The 24,980-nt window shown below is 39.0% G+C and overlaps 1 protein-coding gene and 1 long non-coding RNA gene across 10 annotated transcripts in view; one reads left to right on the top strand and one right to left on the bottom strand.

Annotated features, from left to right (window-relative positions):
• The first annotated feature begins 1,205 nt into the window (after positions 1 to 1,205).
• Positions 1,206 to 24,980, top strand: part of MYBPC1 (myosin binding protein C1) — a 101,461-nt gene continuing 77,686 nt past the window's right edge. For all 8 annotated transcript variants that reach the window (XM_039471864.2, XM_039471867.2, XM_039471866.2 and 5 more), the window contains exons 1-3: positions 1,206 to 1,351; positions 20,875 to 20,910; positions 23,481 to 23,522. In XM_039471864.2, coding sequence (XP_039327798.1) covers positions 1,327 to 1,351; positions 20,875 to 20,910; positions 23,481 to 23,522 — 103 coding nt within the window. In that variant the 5' untranslated portion in view covers positions 1,206 to 1,326. The remainder of the gene's footprint in view (positions 1,352 to 20,874; positions 20,911 to 23,480; positions 23,523 to 24,980) is intronic.
• LOC104651658 (uncharacterized) lies at positions 2,260 to 24,852 on the bottom strand. 2 transcript variants are annotated; one of them, XR_012518354.1, is made up of 3 exons: positions 24,604 to 24,852; positions 7,183 to 10,598; positions 2,260 to 4,005 (listed from the first exon to the last, which is right to left on the bottom strand). It is a non-coding gene; the product is annotated as an uncharacterized LOC104651658 (long non-coding RNA). The 2 variants fall into 2 exon arrangements; XR_012518353.1 differs by having other exon boundaries at positions 7,183 to 7,294.

The raw sequence follows: 24,980 nt of genomic DNA, 5'->3' as shown, positions 1-24,980 counted from the left end.
ATATTTTTATTTTATTTTTACTTTTTGTAGAGACAGGGTCTTGCTTTGTTGCCCAGGCTGGTCTGAAACTCCTGGCTTCAAGTGATCTTCCCACCTTGGCCTCCCAAAGTGCTGGGATTACAGGCCCAAGCCACCCAGCCTCCATATATATTTTTAAGTGTATAATTCAGTGGTTTTTAATATATTTACAAAGTTGTACAACCATCACCACTAACTCACCCCAGAACATTTTTACCGTGACCAAAAGAAACCCCATATCCACTGGCAGTCACTCCCAATTCTACCTCCCTCAGGCCCCTGGCAAACACTGATATACTTTCTCACCACATGAATTTGCCTATCCTGGACATTTCATATAAGTGGAATTGTACAATGTGTGACATTTATTTATTTTGAGATGGAGTTTCACTCTTGTTGCCCAGACTGGAGTGCAATGGCTCAGTCTTAGCTCACTGCAACCTCTGCCTCCCGGGTTCAAGCGATTCTCCTACCTCAGCCTCCCGAGTAGCTAGGATTACAAGCGCCTGCCAGCGCTTTCTTTCACTTAGTGTAACGTTCTTGAGCTTCATCCATGTTGTAGCATGCATCACCGCCTCATTCTTTTATATGTCCTATAATTTTGAAAAATGATGTTTTTGAAAAAAAAAAAAGGCAAATGCAGAGTATCCCTTAAAAGAAATATTTGCTATTCTTAGAGAAGAACATGAGACAAGCTATTCAACATAGAGATTTGGCTTGAAAAACTAATACTGACATATCACTAAGAAATAAGAAAAAAAATGAAATAATTAAGGACTGATTAAAATGTAAAGCTAATTGGAGCATTAACATGATTACCTGAATACAGAGACTTTTCTGTCTAATCTTAGTGAAAATTGAGGTATCAGTTGGATTGGCATATTAATGATTTTTGATTTGATTTTTTTTTTATCATCCAGCAAACTTTTTGCACTCCTGAGTCAGCACATGCATCTGTCAGAGAGAGAAGAGCAAGACAGAGCACGAGGCTGCAGCTGAATTTAGAAAGTTAGAGGTGTTCTCATCAGCCACATGAGATGGGCAGGAGATTCCTTCCAGTAGGCGAGAGAGCAGAGTGCAGACAACAGATGTGAGAAAGGTCCCCATAGCTGTCAAGTTCCTGCATCTTTGTGCTGAAGAAAGGGAGGTGCCATCATGATTGATGTTCAGAGGCAGTATAAAAGCACTGGGTTTCTCCCCAACTGCTTGTCACATTGACCTGCACTGTCTCTCGCCTGCCTGTGGGGTTTCTGTCAACTAGTCGTGGAGGGGAGAAAACTCTTTAAAGAATAACATCTTATTGTGGCCATGCCAGAACCCACTAAGAAAGAGGGTAAGACTTATCCGGAAATCTTTTTGTTGTACTCTTTAATAAAGTGTGTTTATTTTGGTATTTATCTTCAAACAAATAACCGATTTCTTAAATAGATGAGAAAATAATCAAATCACTATGATTTAAGGAAAAGATCTTTTAGAGTAAACAGATCAGCGGAAAGTTACAGAGAGAGTATAATGAATTGAAAAGTTTCTGATAGTTTCTAAACAGAATTTAGAAGCTATTGGACACGATAGTTTCTAAAGGAATGTTGAGTAAAATTATCAACTGATAATTCTATCATTCAATTGTAAAGAATCCTTAAAGCATAATTTAAGGATGTTAATTGCTGACAGTAAACAGATTAGATTTTCATGAGATTTTCTTGGTTTAATCACAACTCTTTTCAGCATGTATTTGCAATTTGCAGAGAGTTGAAAACTTAAAATATTTTCTCAAATGATCAAGATTCCAAAAAAGAATCTGTGACATTATTTTCAGATTTGCTACATTTTTTTGAATGGAAAGATATTTAAAATATACAGTGAAGGTTTTTGTTGTTGTTGTTCTTATCAATGCCTTTGGAAGCTCATTATTAAATTCTTGCATTAAAAAAAAAAAACCAAACACCTAGTAAAAAAGGATGTCTCTGAATATCATGAAAAGATTGTTCTTTCATGAGTTTTATTGTAGAGAATTTCATAATATGTAGCCTTTTAAGAATAGTTAAGCTGAAAGTATAAACATATCCTTCCTTAGAAGGATAAACATATCCTATCCTTAGAAGAAGAAATATTTTCTCTAACAAAGTTTCTCCTTTCTATAAAAACCAATTAGTATATTAAAACTACTAATTGGTAACAGAAGTAAATTGGAATTAGTAATAATGAAAATAAATAATTAAAAAGTACAAATTAATAGTATGCATACATTGAGTTTTTTAATAATATCTTTTAAAAATATTATTTCATTTATATTAGTCTTCATTAGTGCTTACTGAATCTTTGTTTTTTCCTTCTGCAAATAAAAAGAAAAAGAAAGCAGGAAACATAAAAATAGTCATACTTTTCATTTTTTAATTCTTAAAAATGCTTTAACCATTATTTTGAGGAATCTTGAAAAAGATGTTACATGTTGAACGCAAAGTTGAAATACTAACCAAATTATCAAAAGTCTTTTAAATATATTTTCTTTATATAATTAAGTAACCAGTGTTGACAGGCTGTGGTGATCAGTTTACAGGTTGGCCTTACTTAGTGGCAGAGGGCATTGATGGATGAAGTCTTCCACTCAAAATAACCACACCAAACGCATGCATTAATATGGGAACTTAATCCTGACTGTCAGGCAGAGAGTCCAACCCCTGCTGAAGTATCTTATTTGTAATGCAAATGATTTACGTGTGTATTAAGTGTCCTTTTTATCTGCTCTGACACTTTAACCTCTCCGAAGTGTACCCAGATGAAATGCATTCTACCATGTTTCCAAACTGGAAAAAGAATATTGTTTTAATTATCTTGAATTTAGTGAATGATTTTGCATTTGTTGTTTTAAAGCCTAATTGAAAATGAGAAGAAAGCTGAAAAACCAATAAATAAGGTGACAGGCCTTAAGAGCCAATAAAACTAATTAAATTATTCTGATTGCTAGAGGCGATGAAGTTTACTTTTCATTTGACAACTGAGTCTGATTCACTGTGCTTTTACAAGGAATGAAATTGTAGAACTGCAAAGAGTAAAATACATCTTTAACTTCGGCCCCCAAGCCCCCAATACATATATATATATATATTTTTCCTGAATAAATCAGCAAGGATACTAAAGACTCCGTGATCTTCTTTTGCTATAAAAGCACGTTACTATTCTGTGCAGGAGTGCCTCTACCCAGGACAGTAATTTTACACCCACAAATTCTTTGGTTAGTTTAAATTTGGATGATGGGGAGTGGGGCAAAATGAGTTACTGATATATTTAAAATCCACTGAGGAAGTACAGAGATTTTTTTGGTTCCCTTACCAGCAGAACTGATTATTAAAGGAACTGTACCTTGAAGAGCTTTCCTTAGTGAAATAATTGCATTTTCATATTGTTTACATCAAAAGAGTAAGGGGTAGGGCAAGTCATGAACTATTCTGGTCCTTTCTTCTTCTCCTAACTGTGATTTCATTTTCACTGGGATTAGTTTGATTGCATAGAAGCATCCCTCTGAAAAACAAAACATGGCCTTGAACCAGTGCTTCTGAGTCATTTCAAACTCTGCAGAAACCCTCCCAAAGAACAGGCTCCTCCAGCCCATATGGGTCTTCTGAACTCTTCCCACAGCTTAGAAAGCCATGCCCAGGAAGGACATGACCACTTGCTGTGAATCTTGGTAGGACACATGGGCTGGTTTGGCCCTCCTAGGATCCAGGAGGATCTAGCGACTCCTCAAAAGAGGCTGAGTTTTCAGCACCTAAAGGTACAAAAAATGTCTCACTCAATTACCTCCCAACCTATCATTTTCTTCTTGGATCTTAGGAGTTTTCTTCTTGGATCTTGGGAAAGCTGGTTCTTCTAAGGAGGAGGAGGAAGGACAGATGTAACTTTGGATCTCGAGGAGGAAGTTCAATGGAAGTCATTAGTCAACAGTTCTTGTTTAGACTCTTGGAAATATGCTGGGTGTCTCAGTGACCCCTTTTGGAGAAAGCAAGTATTATTCTTAAGGAGTAACCACTTTCATATATTATGCATTCTTTGGAAACTATGTTATTTGTACTGTCAGTTCCAGATAAAAAAAACTTACCTTATCCCACTTTGGATTCTTGCAGACCCTAAGGCCTAGCACACATAAGTTATTCTGATAAAATTGGGAGGATGTTGTAGGAAGCTTCAGATTTGTGGGGATCTCCCAGGATGCCTTTAATACGTTCATTTTTGTAACAGTTATTAATTGAGTACAAGTAAGTGCCCTTCAGTTAATTGTCCCTCGTTCCTAGTGTGTAAAGAAATCAGAAATCACCTTTTTTTTTTTTTTTTTTTTTCAAGATAGTATCTCACTCTGTGACACAGGCTGGAGTACAATGGCGTAATCTCCACTCACTGCAACCTCTGCCTCCCAGGTTCAAGTGATTCTTTTGCCTCAGCCTCCTGAGTAGCTGGGATTACAGGTGCCCACCACCTTCCCTGGCTACTTTTTATATTTTTAGTAGATACGGAGTTTTGCCATGTTGGCCAGGCTGGTCTCAAACTGCTGACCTCAGGTGATTTGCTCACCTTGGCCTCCCAAAGTACTGGGATTATAGGCGTGAGCCACTGTGCCTGGCCAAGAAATCACCTTTCACTGGAAATTTCACTTTTCCAGTCAAAAATAAGTTTTATCGACATAAAACTAGACAATTGCCATAGCCTTTCTTCTGTGGCAGAATATCTGTTCATTAAAAAAATACCATGAATGGCTGTTAAACACATAAATATAATTTTTCTCAGAATTTTACCTCTGGATTATGTAATGATTAAAACCATAAAGCCTAGTTCTTTTACATCCTGGAACAACTGCTAACTGTCAGATTCTTTTTTTTGTCACCCAGGCTGGAGTGCAGTAGTGCAATCATGGCTCACTGCAAACTCTGCCTTCCAGGCTCAACCGATCCTCCCACCTCAACCTCCCCAGTAGCTGTGACTTCAGATGCATGCCATTATGCCCAGCTAATTTTTATATTTTTAGTAGAGATGGGGGTCTCACTATGTCGTCCAGGCTGGTCTTGAACTCCTGGGCTCAAAAGATCCACTGGTCTCTGCCTTCTAAAGTGCTGAGACTACAGGTGTGAGCCACTGTGCCTGGCCTATTACTGTCAGATTCTATAAAACCCAGAAAAATTCTCTTCTAAAACACTGAGTTGAGGTCTTAACATGAATTTCACATTTGTTTCTGATTTATCAGACACTATCATATTTAATGTACTTTACTTGTCCAAAAAGGCAGAAGTTCCTCTTTGGTGCCTGTGTGTCACTCAAAAAAAATCTCAGGAGAGTCACAGTCATTTTCTCATTTTCCATGTAAGATCCCTTCTTGAAAACTCAAACATATGGCCAAACACAGGTTCCTTTATGACCATAATTTTAAGGTGCCATTCTGATAACTTCAGGAATCAAAGGCATGGCTTTGTTGCTATAGATATTCTTTGGCTGTATCAGCATACAATATTCATCTTAGCTATCTTGGTCTACATTTTAGTAGGAATAGATGGGATCATGGTTCTAAAAAAAAAAAAAAAAAAAAAAAAAAAAAAGAACAGCTTTTTTTGTGGGGTGAGGGGCGGTGGTCCGTAAGGGTTTTTGACATTTCTGTATCTTTTTTGCCTTGGGTCTCTAGAGATTTCATGACATTTAAAGTTCTGCTGAGCCCAAAACCTACCTGAATGTAGAGCAGCGTTCATCACCTCTTGCCTATTTCTAAGCATTTGTCAGGGCTTAGTCATCCATCAGAAAAGGAGCTCCCTTGATGGGAAACCTCCTTCTCATATTTATTCTTTGACCTTCAGTTTCTACCTGCATGAGAGCGAATGGCCTATTTCAAAACACCAAAATAAATTTGTCTTTGGAAAGTCATCTTGTATATAAATATCATCCTTACCTCAAATTGGAGAAAAGTTAATAATTTATGCAGAAAAGGTAAGAGAAAGGAATACGGAAGGAGGAAGGAGATATTTTATCAAGGGCAATTGCTTCCCTTTTGACTTCAACTGGTTCATCAAGGACAAGTTGAAGATTTGGATGGAAAATAAAGAAGCTATATGAATGAATGCCATCATATTTTTCTCTCCTGAAAAAAGCCGTCACGCTATGCTGAAGATTCATGGCATATATTTGAGCTCTGTGTTGTTAAGAGGGAATACTGTAGGGCAAATGCATGCTAGAGGGGCTTAATACTTGGCAGAATCCTTCTTTTTCAGTAGCCTGCTTTTATGACTGCTCCGACTGCACCTGTTAGGAAGATAAATAAAGGACTGGCCAATTCTTTCCTCTGAAGCGCCCTAAATATAACGCTTTAAAAAGACTTTGGAAAAACAAGTTGTATCCTTACTTCTCACCCAGCAAATCTAAAGAAATTCCCTCTTGTTCCCAGGCCTTTCAAACAGTGAGGTCAGGGGTCAGGGAGTTTGTGGAATGATAAAGGTGGAAGTTAGGCTCACAAGCTGGTCTGGGAACCCAGGAGAGTGGAAAACATGAAGCACTTACAATCCTTTATGCTCTCAACGACTCACTTTATTTTAGCCATGAGACACAGCCTTGAAACTCTTTTTTGAGGCTCTGTATACACACACAATTATTTACAGAAATTTCAAAGTATCCCTGAATCAAATATGAATGTTGAAGTCAATTACCCAGGCTGAAGTTGCTTTTAAAAAATGCTTGGACATAAAAGCAAATAAATAAATGGTCTCTTTAAAAACTTGAATAAATACAAAATGATGTTTTTGCAATACTTTTGTAAACAAATAAATTTTATGTGGTCATGAGAGGAGATTGCCATGAAATTATCACTATTGTTTTTCCAGCCCAAGGAAGCTTTTTTGTTACTTTTGTTTACAATTATTGCAATTGTTTTATTTAAAAATTCTTTTTAGGATGTTTACGGACACATAGAAAAATTTTTATTATAATTAATAATGACTATTTTAATCTTCACTGCTCCTGAATTAGTCTATGAAAACTATATTAAGAGACACAAAATACTCTTGGTAGCCAATATCTTCTGGGGTAATTCTAAACTTCATCTCTGACATACTTAAGTGTGTTAGATGACAAAGAACAGGATTAAAGTTCTAGCAATCAAAAATAAGTACGGAAATTTCAATTTCATGTGTGTACCTGAGAGCATGAGGCCACGTCCTCTTTGTTCTTATTCCATGTTAGTGCTTGATGGAAACAGATGTCTTTTCTGGAATCCCTGGTTTGTTCAGAGTACTGCATCCTGGGGAAACTCAATAAATACACAGAAAAGTAGTAGCTGAATTACAGTGTTCTGAGTTAGGTTAATCATGCAGTAGCTATTGTTTATTCAAAAGGGGTTTCCTAATATTTGAGAGCATAGCAATTAAGGAAAATGAAACTGTGAAAAAGAAGAAAAGACTCTGTCACCTAGTTTCCTACATGTATGCAAATTATGTCATAACCAGATAAGAAGGGGGCTTCTGTCTCTGCAGCTTTTTACAAAGACGTCCCCCAAAATCAAAATGATGATACTGTTTTGTCATAATTCTATTCTGTGTGGATAGGCTAAGTTTTAATTTACAAAGAGTACATTTGTTTTAGACAGCCCAAAGGTAGACCACAGGCCAAATTTCAGGATGTTCCCATTCATGGGACAGAGTATTATAGGCTTTAATGTACAGTTCCAGAATAAACTTTTAGGTCCCATCAGATTGGGGTGTGAATTGATTGATTTGGCAGAGGCAAAGACCAGGATCATTCAATCTCACACTTATTTCTCTTTCTAAAATGAGTTCACAAGAAGCTATCTGTAATCTGACTTTCATTATGCCTTTCAAGTCTAAATCCACTTTGATAAGACTTGCCCTTTTATACTCCCTTAGGAATTCTTTTTAGGCCAATTTGGCACATCAGGGCAGCATCTAAAATTACGTTAACAATATGTCAGATGTTAGATCTTATGATCTTGCTCTATTCATTTTTTGATGTGTATTTAGCTATTTTGTCTAAATATCATTCTTTTCTAAAATTGTCCAAATCTTTCTCTAAATAATTTCAGATCTCTTTATAAATTACTCAATTACAGTATAATACTCTTTATAAATTACTTTGCTTGCAACCGGTAATAGAATTTGCCTTCCAAAAATTTTCATGAATGTTAGAAGAGAATGCTCTGCTTATGACTAAAAATTCGTCCACTTATGCAATTCTACATTTTGTCATGTTTAGAGTTAGATGCCTTTAGAATTGTTATGCAGGTAGTAGGTATTTTGGCTTTTTCTTTATGCATCTTAAATTATACTCATTATTAAACATGGTGAGATAAACAAATTATACTATTCATAGAACATTCTAGACAGCTCAAATTCCAGCTGCACCATAAACTGAATTACTTATACTTTGTATGCCTCTATTTTCTCCTTTGTATGTAAATAAAACGGTATCAACTCACTGGATCTCAGTAAGAATTAACTGAAATAAATCAGGTAAAGGGCTTATTTTATCTTATTTTTTATTTGAGTCAGAGTCTCACTCTGTCGCCCAGGCCAGAATGCAGTGTTGTGATCTCAGCTCACTGCAACCTCTGCCTCCTGGGTTCAAGCAATTCTCCTACCTCAGCCTCCTGAGTAGCTGAGTTACAGGTGCCTGCCACCACACCTGGCTAATTTTTGTGTTTTTTTTTTCTTTTTTTTTTTTTTTTTTTTTTTGGTAGAGATAGGGTTTCACCATGTTGGCCAGGCTGGTCTCAAACTCCTGACCTCCAGTGATCTGCCTGCCTCGGCCTCCCAAAGTGCTGGGATTATAGGCATGAGCCACCACGCCTGGACAGGTAACATGCTTAGAACAGGGCCTAACATATGGAAAGATCTCAAGCATTTTCCTCCTAAAGCAGTAAACTCAGAAATCTTGTCTGGCATAAGGTATTAAATGCCTCATATTTCATTTAAACTTTGATGACATTTCCCTCAATAGAAGGGATGTAACAACCACTGCTCACCTCCTCACCTAGTGTAATATTTATAATACATGCCAAGAAAGCTGCTATGATAGTCAGAACCATCATTGCTACTACCATATTTCCTTCTTTTACTTGTAGTGAAACATCTTCACTTTCACCCATAGAAGCTCAGATCAAATATAAGGTCTGTACTCCATGACGTCTGTTGTGTTCTTACCGAAATGAGCCATGTCCAGTTTGGGGGTCTCTAGTTGTCAGCATAAGGTGATAACAGTTGGGTTGTTTCTTCACTGTTCCATTGCGGGGGCATGGCCTCTCCCACTTAAAGAGTTGCCTTACACAGTTAACAATAACTGTTATCTGTCACCAAGAGTTATAAGGCTTAAATCTGTGGGACATTAAGATTTCTCTCCCTATCAGGGGTGCTCTTTGGTGGGTAGGGTCTTCCTCAGCCCGCGATTTTCCTGAGATAACTACATAAAGAACTCTCCATGACCACATATGAATGTGGTGGGTGACTGATTGAGTGCCACTGTGTTTACTGCAGTGGAATTTTATTTTTATGGCCCCACCTGGCATCAGGACTCTTCTTCTATTTTTAAAAAGTCACCCAGGCTCGGCGCGGTGGCTCATGCCTTTGATCCTAGCGCTTTGGGAGGCAGAGGCGGGCAGATTCCCTGAGCTCTGGAGTTCAAGACCAGCCTGGGCAACACAGCGAAACCCTGTCTCTACTAAAATACAAAAAATTAGCCAGGCATGGTGGCAGGTGCCTGTAGTCCCAGCTACTTGGGAGGCTGAGGCAGGAGAACTGCTTGAACCCGGGAGGTGGAGGTTGCAGTGAGCTGAGATCATGCCACTGCACTCCAATCTAGGTGACACAGCACGACTCTGTCTCAAAAAAAAAAAAAAAAAAGTCACCCAATGTGAGGCATGAGGCTTGGAGCAAAGCCTTTAAGAGATTTATCCTATAACCTGATAGCCACATAAATAAGTGATACATGGTCAGGTACAGTGGCTCATGCCTGTAATCCCAGCACTTTGGGAGGCCAAGGCCAGAGACTTCCTTGAGCCAGGAGTTCGAGGCAAGCCTGAGCAACATGGTGAAACCTTGTCTCTACAAAAAATACAAAAATTATCCGGGTGTGGTGGTGCACACCTGTAGTCCCAGCTACTTGGGAGGCTGAGGCAGGAGGATCGCTTGAGCCCAGAAGATCAAGGCTCCAGTGAGCCATGATCATGCCACTGCACTCCTGCTTGAGTAGCAGAGCAAGACTCTGTCTCAAAATAAGTGATGCAAGATCCCCAGAAAAGGCACCGTAAAGTAGGAAATTGTTAACAGTTCAGATCACTTTTGCAATAATTTCCTTTTGACCTATCCTAAAATTTTAAACTCCTTCAATTTGAATAAAGCTTCCCCTGCAAAACATACCCTCATCTATGCCATTCCAACCCCACGTGATTCGTTAAAACATGATGAGTAATGAGGAAGTCAAGTCCTCACATCTTAGCAATTTTCCCCCAGCCCCATGTTATCAATGAGAAGCTCTTTGTTGCTATGTAGTAAGGACCATATTTTAATCTTCTTCCTGTGTGAAATGACATCCTGAGTTGAAACCTGCGTAATTAGAAGGACAAAAGAATGAATTGACTAGGGGAGGGAAAAAAAAACCCCGTAGATTCAGGGAAATTCCAAAAGTTGAACCAATGAGTCATTGAAAATTTACATAACCAACGTACAATTAGACTTCATCTATTCAGAACCTTAGAGTATAGTATAGTCTTCGGCAACTTTTGACCACAGTAAATAAATACAGATTAAATTGATTGAATCATTCTGAAGAGCTGGATTCTCTGCACAGCTAAAGGTTAATTTTGTTATATAACCTCAGAACCTTATTTTTTTCAACCAGTTTGAATAGAAACATTCTTAAAATGTAATACATTACTCCCTGCTTTAAAAAATAACAGTGGATATAATTTGTCTTAAATTATAGATATCAGTTATTAGTAGCATGTGACACCCTGAGAGCCCAAATTGTTTGCTTTTTTGTTAAATGGGTTCATATTGATTTGTATTTTGAATTTCTGCCCAATTTTTCATAGCTTTCCTACTTTATCCCTCACTAGAAGTGTGCTGTCTTCTTTAGTACTCTTGTCAGTCAGCATATGAAGTTGTTCCCCTCACTCCCCTTTGTCTTTTTTATATACTCCATTCCAGGTAGTTCATCTGGCTGAGTAGGGTTTAGCACCATCTAAGGCACAACATTTAAGAAGGCACTCACTTTCTGGCTCATGAAAATGCAGGGTCAGCACCTTAAGCGAGTGCCTCCTTAAATTTTGCTCCTCAGACACCCTGCTTACCTTTCCCAAGTCCCAGCCCCTGGGCTTATTGAGGAGGTAGGGCCTTCTTCCAGGAGGAAAACACAGAAACTCTTAGTGCATGGAAGTAGGAGCTTGAGATAAATGCATTTAGCTCTTCAAATGCCCTTTGATTTGGGTGGTCAGAAGCCGTTAGGTAAGTTGCTAGATAGCTGAATTCTACATAGGGGGAGGTGTTACTAGATACTACTGCCCTTTTGTCTCTATTACGGTGCACTTAGGAAAATAAGTTATTGCCCTCAAAATCAATATGTGGTTTTTATTTTGACTGACTCATTCATTTTATCAAAGCTGCAGATGTATATGATGCATATGACATGAGTTTGTTTTAAAAATAACATGCACAAAATCTTTTTCCAAAGAGATTTGCAATAAATTCAAAACCAGTAGTTCAAAACTTTTGGTCTCAGATCCATTTTCACCCTTAATAATTATTGAATAAACTAAAAAGCATTTGTTTATGTGCATAAGTAGTGTATTATACACACTAATTTTAATTTTTAATACAGTAAATATTATATTAGTGTGTCATAATATTTCCTTCAACATAAGGGATATGTTTTGCTTTTTTGAGAAGTAAATATTATATTAGTGTGTCATATAATATTTACTGTATTTAAAGTTAAAATTGGCCAGGTGCAGTGGCTCACGCCTGTAATCCCAGCACTCAGGGAGGCTGAGGCAGGCGTATCACCTGAGGTCAGGAGTTCGAGGCCAGCCTGGCCAACATGGTGAAACCCTGTCTCTACTAAAAATACAAAAAAATTAGTTCGGCATGGTGGTGGATGCCTGTAATTCCAGCTACTTAAGAAGCTGAGGCAGGAGAATCTCTTGAACCTGGGAAGCAGAGGTTGCAGTGAGCCAAGATTACACCATTGCGCTCCAGCCTGGGCAACAAGAACAAAAGTCCATTAAAAAAAATAAAATTGATAATGTTCAAAACACAAGAACACAACCAGGCATGGTGGCTTATGCCTGTGATCCAAGCACTTTGAAAGGCTGAGATGGGCCAATCACTGAGCCCAGGAGTTCAAGACGAGCCTGGGCAACACGGCGAAATCTCATCTCTACTAAAAATACAAAAACTAGTCCAACATGGTGCATGCCTGTAGACCCAGCTACTCAGGAGGCTGAGCTGGGAGGATCATCTGAGCCTCTGGAGATTGAGGCAGCAGTGAGCCAAGATCATACCACGACACTCCAGCCTGGGTGATGGAATGAAATCCTTTTTCTCAAAAAAGACACACACACACACACACACACACAAATACACAAACAATTCTATTAGCTGTCAGAACATTGATATCATTACACATTAGGTACTCTCTGGAAAACTGGACTATTTGTTAAAGAATATGAGTGAAAAAGGCAAATAATGTCTTAGCATTACTATTATGAAAATCATTTTGACCTGGTAGACTCCCTACCTAGGGATCTCCTAAAGATCCCAGACCATACTTTGAGAACCATGATTGTAAATCAATTTAGAATTACTTTTGTGTATGTGTGTAGAGAAAGGGTCTGACTACATTGCCCAGTCTGGTCTTGAACTCCTGAGATCTCCACCCACCCCAGGTGGGATTACAGGCATGAGCCACCACGCCCAGCCTACCTCTTTAAAAAGTCTGTAATTCTCTTACATCCCAAAGTATAAAATATCGAGACCCATAATGCCTATAATGAATAGAGTGGGGAACAAATTAAACAAGTAACTTTGAAAATGTTGGATTAAACGTTGATTTATGCTCACATTCTGCATCTTGGATACATAAGCAATTTGGGCAATAAAAATACACTGTCATTTATATTTGCTGATTTTGGGGGGTACACTTTTTATTTTGAGATGGGTCTCTCTCTGTCACTCAGGCTGGAGTGCAGTGGTGCAATCCTGGCTCACTGCAACCTTTGCCTACCCAGCACAAACAATTCTCCCATCTCAGCCTCCAAAGTAGCTGGAACCACAGGCACGCATCACCATGCCCAAAAAATTGTTTGTATTTTTGGTAGAAACACAGTTTTGCCATGTTGCCCAGGCTGGCTGTGATCAGATCAAGTGATCTGATCCACCCCTCAAAGTGCTGAGATTACAGGCAAGAGCCACCACACCTGGACATGGGGTACAATTATGATTAACAGAATCAAACATTTCTAAGCATTATGAACGTCTCCATGACAGAAATATTCTATGCTATGGCAGCTTCCACTGTGCTCATGTCTGGGCAGATGAGGTGCAGGTTGCAGTATGCATATAGTGTCAGATCCCACCACCAAGAGGGGAGACGCCTGACAGTGTTGATTACATATTTAATATAAAAAGAAAAGATAATTTGCTATACCACCAAAAGTGACAGTACAGGAGTTGGCCAGGTGAAACCTTCCTTATTCATCATGGTGTTTAAAAAAACATAAAGCCTTCACATGTTTCATTTCAGAGCTAGAATTTTACTTTGATAATAAGATATAATAATTAAGAATAGCATACAATTTTCTCCTATGCCTCAAATTTCCAAAGCACGGTTTTAGAATATTTTTATTTTTTTAAAATTTCCTCCAAGAAAGTGATGGAAAGCTACAAAAACAGATGTAGAATCATAACATTTAATGATAATTGTTATTGTGTGTTCTTTTTTATACCTATGTAATATATTCATGTGATATCATTGTGCTCTCCATGCTATAAAAAAGCTAAATTAAACTGCACCTAAGGGCAGATAAGACAGTTTAAGAAGGTCAAATAATATAATATTTGAGACAGCCCACAGGAAGGAGAGAACCAATTGTTTATTTATTTATTTATTTATTTATTTTTAGTGTAGACATGCAGACATCTAAATAGAGACAGGTTAACGAATTTTAAGACGTAAGATTTCTTTTTCCCCTTTAAGTTACTGGCCATAAAATCCTTGACCATTGAAAACAGAAATGGACTCCACTGAGAGGGCCAGACCATTTATGGAGTCACTGGGTTCCCAGTGTTTCCGCAGCAGCACAAAAGCCACATAATGGGGCTGTCTATTTCATAGCTGCCACCAGCGCCCGTCAATTAGAAAGCCCTGGCACAGGCTGTGCAGGCATGCCATTGGTGGCATACCTGTGCTTTTTACAGTAGGTGACCATAGGAAAAATCCACCATAAATAGATCCACCCCTTTGAAAGCATTTCAGTGCTGCAGAGGGAGAGAAAGTCTATATTTGTTAATTAGAAAGGATCAAGGAACAGCCGCCCTTGTCTAGGAAAGAAGGGGCTAACCTCAGTTGTTGGTTCACGATCTAGTTCATTTTTAGGTTGTCCATTAAAATATTTCCTTGGGCCTATTTTTTTTTTCAAAAAGTATTCTTGCTTTTTCTTTTTATTCAAAAAGTTTTAAAACATGCTTCTTTAGTCCCCCCTGTTGGCATGTTTGCTAATAAAGATGCCGTGTGGGAGGACAGAGAGAGGAGAACAAAAAAACAACGGTATTTATGCAGCAGGAACGTTCCACAGAACTTTGCCCTTTGGCTTTTGAATAAGCAGAAGCACAGCAGGACTTCACCTCAATAAATACCCATTTGCTTGTTTAAGATTTAGAGAGTTTATCAAAGGTAGGTCCCTCCTGACCATTGGGACACAGCTAACCTAGTTGACAACAGTTGGCGCGATTGAGTGAGTGTTATTTGCTAAGAAACTGGCGTGACAGGTTCCTCAACACAAATTTGCTTTGCTGTCCTTGGGAGCCCCGATTTTAAAAGAGGGCGATTCCTTAGAAAGGCTAGGGGTGTAATATTCCCGAGAGCCAAAACTCTAGCCCTGATTGCTCTCCTGCCCTTGTTAAGAAATGGAAGACATGTGTTGACAGTAAGAAGAAGTCTAAATGATGGAGTTTGGGTGAATGCCTCTGGAGCCTTAGCCAGTGGGAGGGAAACCAATGAAAGACATAGTGTTCCCTGTGGGTAACACAGACCAAGAAAGCTGTCCACGGACTGCCAGGGGAAGGTTATGGATTTCTTGGCAGCAAGGAGAAGGGGCTTTTGTGCAGGGAGGAACAGCCTGCCAGTCAACTATATTTATGGAGCACCTGCTGTGTGGAATCTGAAAAGGAGAAGGAGAAGGGCCTTGTCCTCAAGAAGCTTGTGATCAAAGGGAGAAGAAAAGTCCCCATCTACTGTAAACCCTTTAGCATTCCCACTCACATTTGAAAAGGGAGAGGAACGGGTGATATTTAGTGGGTGTGCTGAGCCTTGTTACCGAAGTAGGGTGTAGACCAGCAGTATCACCTAAGAGCCTTTTAGAAATCTTTTTATTTTTAAAATTAAAAAAAAAATTTCTGGAGAGGGGGTCTTGCTCTGTCACCCTGGCTAGAGTACAGTGGCACAATCTTGGCTCACTGCAGCCTCCACCTCATGGGGTCAAGTGATCCTCCCACCTCAGCCTCCCAAGTCGCTGGGACTACAGGGAAGCACCAGCTAATTAAAAAAAATTTTTTTAAAAAGATGGGATTTCATTATGTTGCCCAGGTAAGTCTCAAACACCTGGGCTCAAGCAATCCTCCCAGCTTGACCTCCCAAGCTACTATGCAGCCTTGAAATGCAGAATCATGAACCTTTCTACTGCAGACCCCAAGAGTCAGAATCTGCAGTTTGATCAGATCCCTAAGTAATTAATATACATACTTCAGTTTGAGACATTCTAAAGGATTTCTGGAAGTAGTGAGTCTTGAATGTTTTAAGAGAGCAGATTGACTTAGTTCAGAGGCTCAATTGATACTAAAGGGAAACTCAGTTACCTGTGAGTTTCTTAAACACTGGTATCTTACCGCATTGTAACCACTTTTATAACCCCTTTGACCTTGTTAAATCTATAATGGGAGTTCAAGGTGGCAAGGGTGCTCCTGCCGATGGTCCCTATTCAGTGAGCTACTGTGGAAATTACTGTTAATGAATGAATGTTATAGAGGCAGCCAATGAATTTTAGGAACACGTAAATGATTTTTAGAGAAGTGGGCAAAGCAGGGCACGGCAGAACCTGTCAGAGACAAACATATGAGTTAGAGTGAGAGAGATGGATGAGCACTTCCTTCCAGGTAAATGGGGACACCCTGGGGGCTCTGAGATTTACCTGCAATACTTCATTTTCCATTTAAGTCATGTGCTGCTTGGCCTTTACCACTCCTTGGTTTCCCAGTTTCTAGATTAAAGACAACTGGAATTCTCTGTTTCAAATGCTCTGAAAAGGACTGAGGTTCTATTTTCTATTATCATTTCTGTCTCATCATGATTGATTGATTGAATCGTTGATTGATCTACTTATCTGCAGTATACAAAGTATAATGCGTATAAATTGCATCCACCTCAATTACTATTCCCACTTCACAATAGGGGTATGAGGGACCCACCTCTTCTGTTCAGTCCCCAGATGTTTCATCAGTCCCCACCCCAAATGCAAACATGTTTTAACACATGCAGCCCACAGACCTAGAAATAAGACATATCCTTAGTAGGCAGCATGTAGAGGAAGACATAAGTGTCTTTTTCATAGGTGTGTCAGAGTAAAAATGATGATCATAATGATAAAAACCACAAAAAGATAAAGCCTGTGTGACATTTGCCATGTTCTCTGCCCGTTAATGCATTCATTCCTGCCAATGACCCCTGAGTTAGACTGTGCCATTATTTCCATTTCATATTTAAGGAAATTGATGTGCACTCCACTCCTACAAATACGGAGGGCAACATCCATATGAAGTTATGTGGCCTTGAGATTAAGACCAATCAATTCAGAGGGGAAAATGGTGTACTTGCTCTGAGAAGCCCATCAGCCCTCTTCTGCCTTGGTCAACATAAGTAGCAGGGAAAGGAAGTGCAGACCCGGGCTGCAGAGCCCAGGCTCTGAGTCAAGCAAGCCTGGAGTAGAGCCTGGCTCCACCCTTCCTGGGCTGTGGGATCTCAAAGAGCCTCAGTTCCCACTTGCAAAATGGAGATAATCATAGTACTGATTTCATAGAGTTGTAAGGATTATAAGGATTCATATCCACTAGGTCCTACATGCAGTGGATCCTAATAAGGGGTTGCAATTTATTTACTCCTTTGCAGGTGATAAAGTAATGGGGTTTCTGTGATTTTGAGAAGGAAAATTTCTGGATCTGCCTATTTACCAGGCCTGTACACATTTTCCTTGCATACATTTGCTACTTCCTGCAACCATCCTACGACGGTCCTAGCATTAATGTCCTATAATGTTTCTGCCATTCTCTCTGATACAGTCGGCTATTCATGACCAATGTCTTGTGGATTCAGTGGAAGTTGAATTAAGTCCTTTAAATTGTCATTTTGATTTCTTGTCTGTTACATAGCCCAAGAGGGCTATAGACAAAATGGAAATGGAGACTGTGCATTCAGGGAACATTTATAGTTTCAGTGCCCAAGATGAGCCTCTTTTACTTATTTGATTATAATTCACCATTGGCCTTAGTTAGATTTTAAGCAACTATGGTTACTTTTTAAAAAATGGAAACTGGTTACATAGATGATGGACAAGTATGATCAATTTAATAGTTCATATCCAACCACCAAAAGAAGATCAATTTAATAGTTCATATCCAACCTCCTTAATTCTCTTGTATCATTTCTCTATGTGTTTTATGTGTTTTCAGCAATAAAAGGAGATACCAGGGAGATAAGAAAGGAAGGAAGGATCCCTGGCTTTGTTTAGATGGGGAGAAACATAAACATAAATATACAGAGACTATCAGAAAATAATTAAGTCATCGTGAAAACAGAATGTGTTATGATGTGGTCCAGAATGCAAAACAGTAAGGAGGAAGAACAGAATAACATAATCAGCTCTGAGAGTCTTGAGGAAAATGTTGGCAATGAAGATAAAGATTGCCAAATGATAATAACGGTAACAGTTAATTCTGTGAATTATAGAGCTCTTTCTACATGGCAGGAACTACCCTATGTATTGTACATAGGATTGGTACCGTAAGAGGTTATTTATTTTGTTATTCTTATTTCACTGAAGAATCTGAGGCTGTTAGAGATTAAGGAATCGTCCATGTTTGCACAAAGAATAAGGCATAGAGTCAGGATTCCAACCTAAGTCTGACTCCATCACATGTTCAGAAAAAGCAGGAAGTCTGCTGGGGAGAACAGTGGCAGAAAGGTCAGAAGGTGAACAGAAATGGCTCTAGAATGGAAGGGCCATTGGAACGAAGTAAAAGGGGAGAGAAGGAAGTGACCACCAACAACGACTTTGAATGCAAACCTGGGGAGTGTAGACCTAACCAAATAGTAATAGAAACCTTTCAAGTAGAATAATGGGATGAAACATGGTTGTAGGATAAATAAACTCTGCAGCTGTGAGGAAAGGAGACTGGAGGGATGATAAATTTTTCTGTAGTCAGAGCCAGGAAGAAGTCCTCGGGCAGGGCATGGCAATGGCCCAGTCTGAAAGATAGAGTGTCAAAGAAATTGGCCTCTTGCTCTCAGTATTCTGATATCTGTGTGCTGCAACAACTTATTCAAAGCCAAGAGGGCAATATTGGATTTCCATTTCTGCATTCAGATCTCTGAAAATAAAATGCTTTGACTGACAGTTTTGTGCTTTGGTTGATGATTACACAGGTGATTCTTTCCATGACATAGTGAAGAAACAAAAACATTTCTGACAATGCCATCCAAGGGACATTTGTGTTTTCACTGTATCTGCAAATTATATCACATCCTGCCATGTTTTCTTCTGCCTATCTATATAAGGTTACTTTTTTTGTCCTTTGATTATATATATATTTTCTTCCTCACTAGTAAATAGTAATATACTTATTTATGACCATCTGAATAAAAAGTTTTCTTTTGTTTTGTTTTGTTTTTGAGATGGAGTCTCACTCTGTTGCCCAGGCTGGAGTGCAGTGGCTCGATCACAGCTCACTGCAACCTCCGCCTCCCAGGTTCAAGCAATTCTCCTGCCTCAGCCTCCTGAGTAGCTGGGATTACAGGCGCGTGCCACCACATCCGGCTAATTTTTGCATTTTTAGTACAGACAGGGTTTCACCATGTTGGTCAGGCTGATCTCGAACTCCTGACCTTGTGATCCGCCCATCTCAGCCTCCCAAAGTGCTGGGATTACAGCCGTGAGCCACTGCACCTGGCCTAAAAAGTTTTTTAAAAACACATTGGAGTGTATACCAGTCACAAAATGAGAGATGGAAAAAGACATTCTTGCATCCTGGCAGGCCTGCATTACTCTTTTCTTGATTTCTGTTATGGTGAAATCCATTCATTTTCCTATGCCCATTCCAGCCTCCCTTGACTAGAACAGGGCAGTTGGCCTACACACAGTGCTCGTTCCGCCAAACTGCTCGTTTTGAGCCTCATTCTCCCTACTCAACGAGAGTCACTTATAGAAAAAAAAAATATGGAAATCCCATACACTGACAATGGCTCTCAGGATTCCACAATGTCCCTATAATACGAAAACTTTGCTATCTTTATATTTTATTTAGTAATCAAGCAGAAAATAATTTTAAAAGTGATCACCTTCATTAACTGCTTCTTCTTGTCCTGGAGATGAAGCAGCTGGTTCATGAGTGGGTGATACTCACATGTCACTAATTCCCAGTTCTGAGCATCCACAGATATTTGGCATGGGAAATGCTATGCTTTTTGTTCATGAGGATGCCTGTAGCTACTTGGAAATAGTATATTCTTTAACAGAAGTTTCTTTGTCAGACTTCATAGCCAGCGTGCTCTGTAGTAACCAGACATCCAAAGCTGAGTAAACCAAAACCTCAAAACCAGAGCTTGGAAAATTTTGAATAAGTGTAGGTGGGAATACTCCAAATACATATGCTTCCAGAAATGACTGCGAGAGGGCCTAATTCTGTTTCACAGTAAATTGCACCTTCCTTGTAAAATAACAACAACAAAGTGCTGCAAAGCCAGAGGACTTTGAGGTCATCTTGGTTCAGAAAGTGTCTCATGCAGCTGAACAGTGTTGGAGACGCAGGGGTGCTCTTGCTTTCTGGGAAAAGGGGTCTCATTTCTGCACTGACCTTACCTTAGACTCTATGGGATATGCTCGCCATATACTTGCTACCCACTGTGTTTCACTTCATCATAACAGTAGTCCTGCCCATGTATGATTGGTGTTCCAGCCATTTCTCTAGAGGCAGGAAAACAGGCTCAGCACAGTTAAATGCCCAGCCTGCCTCTGGAGGGGGTAACTAAATGGCAAGGACACTTGGATCCCCATTCTACCTTTATCTTTCCATCACTACACCATGCCACCTCCTGGAAATCTATATATAATACCACGCACAAATGGCAGCGTGTCTTGGGCCTCTTGATGCAGCAGGGTGTGTGTGTGTGTGTATGAAAGAGAGAGAGAGAGAGAGAGAGAGAGAGAGAGAGAGAGAGAGAGAGAGGTGTTTTCCTGCTCTATCCTTCTTGTGAGTACACAGAGGTGAGATGGGGCTGTGGGAAACAGTTCTTCTCTGTAAATGAGCCTAACGCTTCCATGATTCTTTCCATTTCTAGAAAATGAAGTACCAACCCCAGCCCCGCCCCCAGAAGGTAAGTAAAAACACTGGTTCACACACATTTGCGCTGCAAATACAGAACATCCATCCCAGCATGATTTGGCCTCCAGGGGTGCTGTGAGCTGTGAGCGTTAACCTAACTTCTACTGAGAAGCTGGATAGTGACCATTGTGATAAGTTGGTATTAACAAAAATAATACATTGTGTTTATACAATCCTCTTGTGTTAATCTAATTTGGATGGCACTTCATATATACTGGGGGAGAAATCTTATGAAACCTTTCAAGTTATGTAGAAGTTATTATGTCCTAATTTTACAGTGTGGAGGCTGAGCCTCCATCCAAGGGGCTGAAGAATTTGTAAGGCTTTTTCTCATATAATAAAGATCAAACAAACCCACATCTTCTTTATGAGAGTGGGGAGTGGATCCATCTCTACCCTGGAAGATCAGCTGTCCCTTCTCAACTTGAAATATGTCACTATTTGAGCACCTCCAGAAACTCCCTAGGGACTTTCCAGAAAGGTTTGGTGGCCTCTGAGGTTCAATATGGGACGAACTTCTTGAGTTCTTAGTACCATATTGTCCACCAGCTGGCAACAGAAAACGAGTACAGAGATCCAGTGAGACCCTTGGCAGGCAGGGCAGTCCCCTGTGACACACAATACGTGAAGCTTGCTTTTATGTCCACGTATACCTGAAGAAGAGAAGAGGACTGGAAGACTGAAAGCTCAACATAGCTTAAATTCCCAACCTGTCTCTTCGGAGTCATTTATCTGCCAAATAGCCCCAAGAAGGAAGCAAACAAAATCATGTGCATTTTCCTATAAAGACTCCAAAGTGGCCTCTCTCATCCCTCTTTCTTCTCGAAAAGGGTGAGAAACTGAATAATTCTATAATTATTCACTAGGTATTTACCCTGTACACAACTCTGACCTAACCCTTCAGAAGGATTCAGAAATACCTACCATACACATATAGATAGCTAGGTGCAAGCATATTATACCAGATGCAGTGGGGAACTCTACACAAAAAACATTTTCCCGTATTCAAGTTTGTTTGCAGCCAAGTGGAAACTAGAATACAGCCTGGGGAACAATGAAATAAAATGCAACCACAACGTTAAAACATTAGGCAATATTATAAGACCACCATCCCCCACCCCTTCACCAAGCAGTATGTGATTATTTGTGGGTTGCTTAAACTGGCATGTGGTATGAAGCCAGCAGGCCACTGCAAACCTGGTCCAGCTTAGGTGAAAGCAGTAAGGTCTCAGTTCCTAATCATCTTTTCACACAAAAACTGATGATGCAATTATAAAGCTTTCCTCCCTGGAAGTCATTTTTTCTTTTTTCTTTCTTTTCTTTCTCTTTTTTGAGACAGGGTCTTGCTCTGGAGTGCTGTGGCACCATCACAGCTCACCACAGCCTCAAATTCCTGGGCTCAAGCAGAGAGTGCTTTTCAGGAGGGCAGTTTGAGAAATCTATCTGCTCACAAGAGGTCCTTTGTCTAGCTAAGAATACATCACACACTCAAACCCTAAAGAGTATAGAAAGGTATTACTATGTGCCAAAACAAACAAAACTGGCTCAGAGCCACATGAGTTCCAACAGGGGCAAGCTCAGATTTATTTCCTTTAGATGTTGATCTTGAAACTAGTGTAGATGTTGACATGCTTCTTAGGATCTTCCTCTTCCTTGGTATGTTTTCTCCTTGCCCGTAACAAATCTACTTTGACCAGCATTGATTACACTGAGAACCTACTACTGGCTATTACAAGCAGACCTTTCCCTTCTGTTTTTCAGATTAGTTGCTGCCACTGAGCCTCTATTGTTTCCTTTTTATGCCATATTTCATATTCATTGCACAATATTGACTTCCTCTTGCTCAAATGTCTCCTTCCAAACTCTGCTAAAATTGTCCTTCTTAGTTAACTGAGATTCGAATCTCTATTTATCAGCCCAAAAAAAGAGAATTCGTTATTGAAACAATTCTTTTCTTACATATACCACAAGTCAGATACCATTTGCAGATCTAAACTAACATGATTCCAAACACAGAGAAATGCAAACTAGATGGTCTCAACTGATAGAATCTGATGTTACTGCTCGTGTTTTGCATTTATTGCCACTAAACCCAATCCAGAAGAGTCACATGGACACTGAAACATTTTCTTTGAAACAACACACACTGCACACAATTACATAGTTAGAATCATTACATGGGGCAAACTGACTTTTCCTTAAAAAGTCAGTCCCTTGTTGAGGTCTAAAATAAAGTGGCTCACATTTTTTTTGCTCAATTCTACTCCAGCATGTTATATAACATGATCCAAGCATAGCTGAGTGTATTTTAACAAAATCTGTATTGAGTGTTCTTATGTGTACTTTTCCAAAAATGATGAGATTGTTTTTCACTAAAAGTTTAGTGTGACTCTAAATTATAATTTCTAAACTTATAATTCGTGTAGAGCACGAGTATTCAGTATCATTTATGATCTGTTCTGTTGTCGTTTATTTCTTCCCTCCCCCTCTCTACCTCGTTGCTCATCACACAATAAAATGCTTTAAGACACTTTAAAAAATATGCTTGTACTTTCTACACAGAACCAAGTAAAGAGAAGGAGGCCAGAACTACACCAGCAAAAGGTGAGTTGGAGGGAGGGAGAGTGAGGCTGAATTCAACAAGCTTAGAAGCAGAAAGAGGTCAGTAATGACGCTGTGGTGGTCCCATAGAATTTCTCTGCATTATCTTTCATCAATGTGGTTTAGAGATCTGCCTTTGCATCTTATCTGCAAGACCAGTATAATGACAAATGGTGCATTGCTAAGTTTCCATTACACGTATTTCTAAAAGAAAAACAACAATGATAAAAATATCACAAGCATTTGTTGAGATGCCAGAAAATTAATTGGTAGTTTCCAAGTTTCAGTGTGCATGCTAAGAAAAAGACGTGTTTGTTATCTTCTTGGGAGTATATTAATTGGGAAAATTATCTGAATTAACTAGATTTTTTAATATAGAATATTTTCATGTTATTGTGTGAACTGTTCCAGGTTTCGCTAGTAATTTTGAAGGCTAGCATCTCACTTTGTAACACTGACTATGTATTTGTGTAGATTTATGTAATGATTTACACAGATTCACAGTATAACATTAAGCAAACATTATGCTGCTCCTTCTTGAATTGGAAACTAATTTATTCCTATAATATTATCTTATTTTTACTTTATATAGAGATAGTCTCATTTTAGAAAATAATTTTGCTCATATACTTCTGTTACTCCATGAAATACTAATTCCTTTGTCTCACCATGGAGGAAATGATTATCATTACTGACCATCTGTCTTAAGCTAAGAAGCATTAGTCTTCCACGGGCGGAAGTTTTCATGAAGGTAGATTAGACAGTTTTGCTTTATATGTTTGTACTGTCGTTTTAAAAGTAAGCCTTTTATTTGTATAATGAATAACAAAGTCTAAATTTTGGAATCATTATTTTCTGACTGCAACAAGAAGTTTCTCTTTTTCATGGACACTGCTCAAAAGCATGTTAAGTATCCCTTTGTTCTTGCTGTATCATATTTATCATATTTCATCATCTAATTTCTATGATATTCTTGTCTCCTACATTAACAAAATACTTTTTTCTTTCAGTACATTGGATTACTTTTCTTCAGCTAACTTGAACTTATGCTCTCATAATGAATGCATAATGTTAGTATACTCACTTTGTCCTTGACCTTCAGTGGCTCCCATGGAGAGTAACATGAATACTAATCCTGGCCACGTGGGCCCCAGTTTGAAGGTTATTTGCTTATGGAATGCAGACAGTGCAGCCTCCTAGAACTCCTTCCATGGGATGGTTTCAAGGAGGTTTGGACATCCTGGCTGAAATTATTGTAACATTATTCTCTACAAAGCCATGGCATACACCTCTGTTTCCAAATTTAGAGAGGTGTTTGGGCCAGGCTGCAAGGCTCAACAAACAGAGCAAATGATGTAATCCCAGAAAGCAAGCTGTCAAAGTTTAAACAAAGCCAGTGCCTGACCCTTAATCTCGAAAGTCACCATATTATACTTGTATGTTTAAATGAGAAAATGCCTT

The sequence above is a fragment of the Saimiri boliviensis genome, chromosome 7 (genome assembly GCF_048565385.1).
Source record: "Saimiri boliviensis isolate mSaiBol1 chromosome 7, mSaiBol1.pri, whole genome shotgun sequence".
Classification (NCBI taxonomy): domain Eukaryota; kingdom Metazoa; phylum Chordata; class Mammalia; order Primates; family Cebidae; genus Saimiri; species Saimiri boliviensis.
Note: the sequence above shows the minus strand (reverse complement) of the source record. Positions and strands in the feature narration are given on the sequence as shown.